Here is a 6,483-nt window from a genome sequence, read left to right on the forward strand (position 1 = left end):
AACGTGTAAACAGGTAAACCAAACAGGCAGTGCAAACGTCTGTCTGAAGTGTCCAAACAGGTGAAAAGAACGTGCTCTTTCCTTAGTGTTCTCAAAACTGCACGTCGAAAGCGTGTGCTCACTTTATAGGGCTTGAGTCTAAAAGCCACACACACGCATAGAACACACACTCACACACACATGCGCACACACACACGCGCGCACGCTCACACACACGCACACACACACGCACGCACACACACACACACACACACGCACACACACACACGCACACACACACATGCACACACACACACAGCATTACCTCCTCCACCTCCAGATCGATGCACATGATGACCAGATAATTCGCGGTTTCCTCGCAGACCAGATGAGGATAGTCAGACAGATACTTCTGAGAGTCATCCCAGCGCCGGAGCATCCCTGCACACACACACATTTGCACGCACGCACACACACACGCACGCAAGAGTTAAGAGTCAGCCACGCCTACCTAAAACGGCTCGTTCTAACACGCCCCCACATGTCTACATCACTATGTGGGAAGATTTGAATAACGCCGCCCAAATGTTCACGCAAAGAAAGAAGGCGTAACTTTTATTCTCGCTGTAGTATTGTTGCCGCCGCCATGTCCTGAAGGCGCTGTGTTTCGTTGTGAAAGCGAAACTACTTTGTTCGGTCTTCCAAAAGAGGACACGACTAGAAATCAGTGGTTAAGTTGTATTTACAACACTGTTCCAGAACACTTCAACCCAAATATCCAGATGTGTGCAGCGCATTTTATGGAGGATGAGGACTGTTTCCTGAACCAGTAGCCTACACTGCGTCTGTGGCACAAAGGCTGTTTCTATAAAGTGGGTCAGTTCCAACTTTGCAAGGACAGTCTGGCGCTTCTGACTCACAGACTGCAAGTAATGTTTTTTATATTTAAAGGATTTGCCACTGATGATTCAAACAGAATTGAGCAGTGTAGAGTAGGCTTGTCATTTCTCCGATCACAAATGCAGACATGGTTTTATGTTTACGCAGCGCGATACGCAACGCGTAAAAAGACAGTACAAGTCTTTATAATCCATAATTATGTCCTCACTGGATGCAATGAATGCCTGGTTTATAATGGGTTTTAATGTTTTTGTCTCGTCACTCCGGCCGGACAGGGTAGCACAGTATGGTGAGGGGAGTAACATTTCCGTCTCACGCTTGAGGTATTCAGCCAATCACAACACACTGGATAGCTGGCCAATCACCTCGCTTTTCAGACCGATGAGCTTTGTAAAAATCGACGCGTTTCAGAAAGGCATAGAGGAGAAATAATAATGTACATTATATGGAAAATACTGTTTTTTTTTTTTACCTCAAACTACACATTGCATTACACCAAATACACAAAATAATGTTTTTAGCAGCATAATACGACCCCTTTAAGACATAACCAGCTCTCCCTTCTAAGACGTTAATCTGCACAAAAATCCTGATTTATAATTGAGCCGTCGTCTGATGAAATCAAATAATGCACACAAGATAAGACAAGACAAAGACAATTCCTGTGCTGTGATTTGGGCTATACTTGCAAGTAAAATTAGAGAATCTATTTAACTGAAAGCACTGCTCCTCTCAGCCTCTCGCAGAACAGAACAGAGCAGACGCAGAGAAAGAGATGTGTGCACCCTGACCTCACGCCGTTGCGGCAGTACCAGCGATCACAGAGACTCACTAAGGTTTGTCCAAGAAGTCGCTAGATTTGTCGCTAGGCGCTTTTCTGGGAAAAAATCGCTAGGGGGGTCTGAAAAGTCAATAAATCTAGCGACAAAGTCGTTAAGTTGGCAACACTGATGCCAACGGCTAGCTTGCTCAACACAACCCAGCGTTACAATATGACATAATTGCCTTGACAACCAATCACAACATTCCTTGCATTGCTGATGACAGCAGATTTATATTTAGCATAATTATTATGCAAGTTGATATTCTGATCATATTTTTTTCCAAGAACATTTTACCAATTCCAAACAACATCAATCTTAATAACTTACTATTAATCTTGTATTTACTGTATTGGCCCGAATATAAGACGACCCTGATTATAAGACGACCCCCTTTTCCCAGATGTACCTTTTGGGAAAAGGCTTTTTAAAAAACAACTCTTGTTTTTTCTCAGTAAAACACATTTTCATATTGCATATTTTTCCTATTTTAATTTTTGTTTTGAAAGTATGGTAAAAACTGGTAAAATGTACCAACAATCACATTTAAATAATATACACTTTTTGATATACCATAAAAAAAAACAACAGGTAGCCCATCTGAATTAGGACATTTAGGCTATCCGTCTAATAGTAACCTACCAAAATCTTATTAACAGTAGAAGTTAAATCTTACTGTAGTCTTCAAATCTGGGTACTGTCTTACGTTTTAAAATCACAAAGAGAGTTTGGTCGCATCAGGCTAACGTGACCGTCACGACTCATGCAGCTGTAAGCTTTTCTTTCTCTTTTGTTTTTACTCTCGATCTTTACATCACGCATTACATTACGTATTTCATGGCACACTCGTTTTATGCGTATTTGGCGCCACCTATTGTTGTGTGTTATTGACATGTCAAAGTCTAGACCCTGAATATAAGACGACCGCGCTTTTTCAGACGTATTTCCAAGAAAAAAACATCGTCTTATATTCGGGACAATACGTTAATCATTTAAGATTGATATATAATTATTCATGAAGGCTGGAAGTTAAAAATGTCTTATATTCAGGTGTGCATAATTATTAAACAGATTTTCTTTTACAGATAAAATTAGCCAAAAAAGAGATTTAACTCAGACTGAAAGTCAAAAATTATTAAATGCCCATGAGAAATATTAAAAACTAATACAATATTAGAAATTGCAAAGTTAATGCATAACCACTGGACAGCAAAATGCTCAGTGGGTCAGCGGGGTCAGCCAAAAACATGTGGAGAAGAAAAGATGCATGTTAACTGCAAAAGAATTAGGAATTAAGGTGAAGAATTAGGTGTGAAATCACCAGGAACCATTTAGTCTCCAGCGCCACCATTTTCCAGAACTGCAATCTACCTGCAGTCTCCAGAAGTGCAAGCTGTCAGGTTCTCAGAGACTTAAAAAATTACCCCTACTTAATAAGAATAACATACTGAAGTGTAGTAAAATACTTGAAGACTGATTTTATATATATAGGCTTTATGGACAGATAAGTTGAGAGTGACGTTGAAGGACCAGCACCATGTTCTCTTGTACCGCTGTTTGAAGAATTTATCTTCCAGAATCTGGCAGTAAGTTTTGGGAGTTCATTTTTAGTCAATCTCGAGATTTTATCTGTAGAAGATAACCTGCTTAATAATTATGCACACCTGAATATAAGGCGTTTTTCACTTCTTCCAGCCTTCATGAACAATATTATATAGGCTATAAGTGATTAAACGCAAGATTAATAGTAGTTATTAAAATTGATGTTGTTTGGAATTGGTCAAATGTGCTTGGAAAAAAATATAATAAGAATATCAACTTGCATAATAATTATGCATGCACTGTATTTTTCCTCTTCTGCTGTCATCAGCAATGCAAGGAATGTTGTGATTGGTTGTCAAGGCAGCCAATCAGAATTTAGCAGCCTGGTCTCTGATTGGCTGGAATTATGGCACATTGTAACACTGGGTTGTGTTGAGCAAGCGAGCTGTTGGCATTTAGAGAGCACTGAGGGCATCAAGGGAGCAAGCTAGTGAAACATTGCACGCGCAAAAGAGAAGGTCTGCACACAACCATAAACTTATTTTAAAGAAATAAAATCGGACTTTTCCAGGTTGTAAGTGCTATAATCAGGACCCCGGTGCATCTACCATCCAAGCAAACTTGAAAAAGATTAACCCAGTAACTCTGTTTTGGGAAGCCTTTTTCTGCAAGCGTCTGAGAAAACCAGCGCGTCTGATTTCACTCCCTCTGTGACGTGGCAAAGGGATCTCATTATAATATTACCGCCCCTTAAGTTTACACCAATGGCGCCGTTATTGTGATTTCGCAAGCGACAACGGTGTCCTAGTTCTAATGCCATGGAGAAAGTTCGAGCAGAGCATGCTAACTGTTCTGTGTTTGGCTGCAGAGACGAGCACAGAACACTGTTTAGAGTCCCAGCCTCAGAGGAGACAACAGAGCGGTGCATTTATTGATGTATTTACTGTATATTGCTGCTGCCACACAGATCTAAAATAAACATGTGATTTATTTCCCAGCTGTTTACCTTCACAGACATAACCCACTGTTTTTGTAACTCGTGTGTGTTTAACGTAAGCTTGTGTGTGAATGAGAGCTTAGTTTAGTGCTCACATGCTGTGACAGCTGCTTTCTGTGCGTGTGCTTCAGATGTGTGCGCTCAGAAAACCCTATATCAGAAGCTTAAACTCATATGGTTTAAAATGCATGATTTCAGCACGATAAACATGATATTCAGAACCAAAACAGATGTTTTTAGCAGGTGAGAGCTGTAAAGGCACAGCTCTATTCTGGAAAAGGGGGCGGGGAGCAGCAGCTCATTTGCATTTAAAGAGACAGGGACGAAAACAGCGTGTTTCTGCTTCCACTCAAAATAGGCATTTTCATAATGATATAATAATTGCTCTGTGGAGAAACTTCACAGACACATTCTGGGGACACCAGAGACTTACATTACAAATTGTAAAAAGGGGCATAATATGTCTCCTTTAAATGCAAAATTGATTTTAGTGCGCTCCAAACACTTTTTTCTTTGTGAAACGAACATTTTCTCCAAAAAAATCACGTGCGTGCAAAATGCACTTTTGTATGCTCAAAATATGATCTTTCGCGCGCAGAATTGTGGCAGAGATCGGACCCTATACACACGTGTCATGAAGACTGCAGTGAGCGTGACTCGTGTTGCATGCAGAGGTCTGTCTTGAAACGCTGCAGTGTAAATGTGGTCAAAGCTCTCTCGTTTATTCTTCCTGAAGATAATTTATTATCTCATGCCACTCGTTCTGTTTCTGCTAAAGTGTTTCTTATTTTACTTTTATTTGATCTTTTTAATGCAAGGTTTACATATTTGAAGAGTATTTGAAGGCTACATGCTAATGTTTTAATTTATTATTTATTTACAATTATTAATAGCATTAATCATTTAATTTATTTTAATTTTCAAAAAGTTACATAAAAACCACATTAAAATAAAACAGTAGTTTTTGCTACGGTACAGAGAATGATGGTGTTGGTACTGACTACAGTATCATGGCGACACTAGTAAAGACTTTTGCACGCGTGATACACTGAAGAGCAGCTCACCGAAGTGTTTGATCTGCTTCTCGTATTTCTCCACGAAGGTTTTGTGTTTCTCCTCCTTCTCCTCCTCCGTCTCCTCCTCCTTCTCCGGCTTGACGTTGACGACGCTCTGAAAGACAGACAGCAGAGCGTCAGTTGCGTGCGTGTCTCTGGAGCGCTAGCGTGTGCCGGCAGTGACGCACCTTACTGAAGCCCTCCTTGCTGAGCGTGTCCACGTTCCAGGGCATCTTCTTCTCCTCGATGCGATGCTCCTGCAACTTCTTCTCCCACGACCTCTCCTGCTTCTTCAGCTGCTTCTCCTCCTCCTGGGCTTTGGCCAGATCGGCTTTAGCCTCCGGAGTGGACGCCGAGACGAGCTCCTGCACCCGCCGCTGCGCCTCCGCCAGCTTCCTCCGGCTCTCCATCAGGCTCTTCTCCAGCTCCTCGCCCTTCTTCATGAAGACCTCCATCCGCTCCACACGAGCCTGAGACCAGAGAGACACACCTGTGTGAGACCAGCTCGTGTTCTGACAAACAACACACCTCACCATCACACACAAACACGCACGCACGCACACACACACACACACACACACTTTCTCTCTCACACACACAAACACGCACGCACGCACGCACAAACACACACACACACTTTCACTCTCACACACACAAACACGCACGCACGCACGCACACACACACACACTTTCTCTCTCACACAAATACACACTCTCTGTCTCTCTCTCTCACTCACACACACACACACACACTCTCTCTCTCTCTCTCACACTCACTCTCTCTCTCTCTCTCTCACACACACACTCTCTCTCTCTCTCTCACACTCACTCTCTCTCTCTCTCTCTCACACACACACTCTCTCTCTCTCTCTCACACTCACTCTCTCTCTCTCTCTCTCACACACACACTCTCTCTCTCTCTCTCACACTCACTCTCTCTCTCTCTCTCTCACACACACACTCTCTCTCTCTCTCTCACACTCACTCTCTCTCTCTCTCTCTCACACACACACTCTCTCTCTCTCTCTCACACACACACTCTCTCTCTCACTCACACTCTCTCACACACACACTCTCTCTCACTCACTCACACACACGCGCTCTCTCACACACTCTCTCACACTCACACACACACACACACTCTCTCACACACACACACACACACACACACTCTCTCACACACACACAC

General features: G+C 42.4%; 1 protein-coding gene across 1 annotated transcript in view; it reads right to left on the minus strand.

Moving 5' to 3' along the window:
- The window catches only part of LOC107573834 (cell division cycle 37 homolog (S. cerevisiae)), a 9,442-nt gene that overhangs the window by 2,543 nt on the left and 416 nt on the right, over window positions 1-6,483 (minus strand). The window contains exons 2-4 of the mRNA XM_016260283.1: window positions 5,483-5,764; window positions 5,304-5,409; window positions 305-420 (exon numbers count right to left, since the gene is read on the minus strand). Coding sequence (XP_016115769.1) covers window positions 305-420; window positions 5,304-5,409; window positions 5,483-5,764 — 504 coding nt within the window. The remainder of the gene's footprint in view (window positions 1-304; window positions 421-5,303; window positions 5,410-5,482; window positions 5,765-6,483) is intronic.

The sequence above is a fragment of the Sinocyclocheilus grahami genome, unplaced genomic scaffold (genome assembly GCF_001515645.1).
Source record: "Sinocyclocheilus grahami isolate Dianchi unplaced genomic scaffold, SAMN03320097.WGS_v1.1 scaffold2046.1, whole genome shotgun sequence".
NCBI lineage: Eukaryota > Metazoa > Chordata > Actinopteri > Cypriniformes > Cyprinidae > Sinocyclocheilus > Sinocyclocheilus grahami.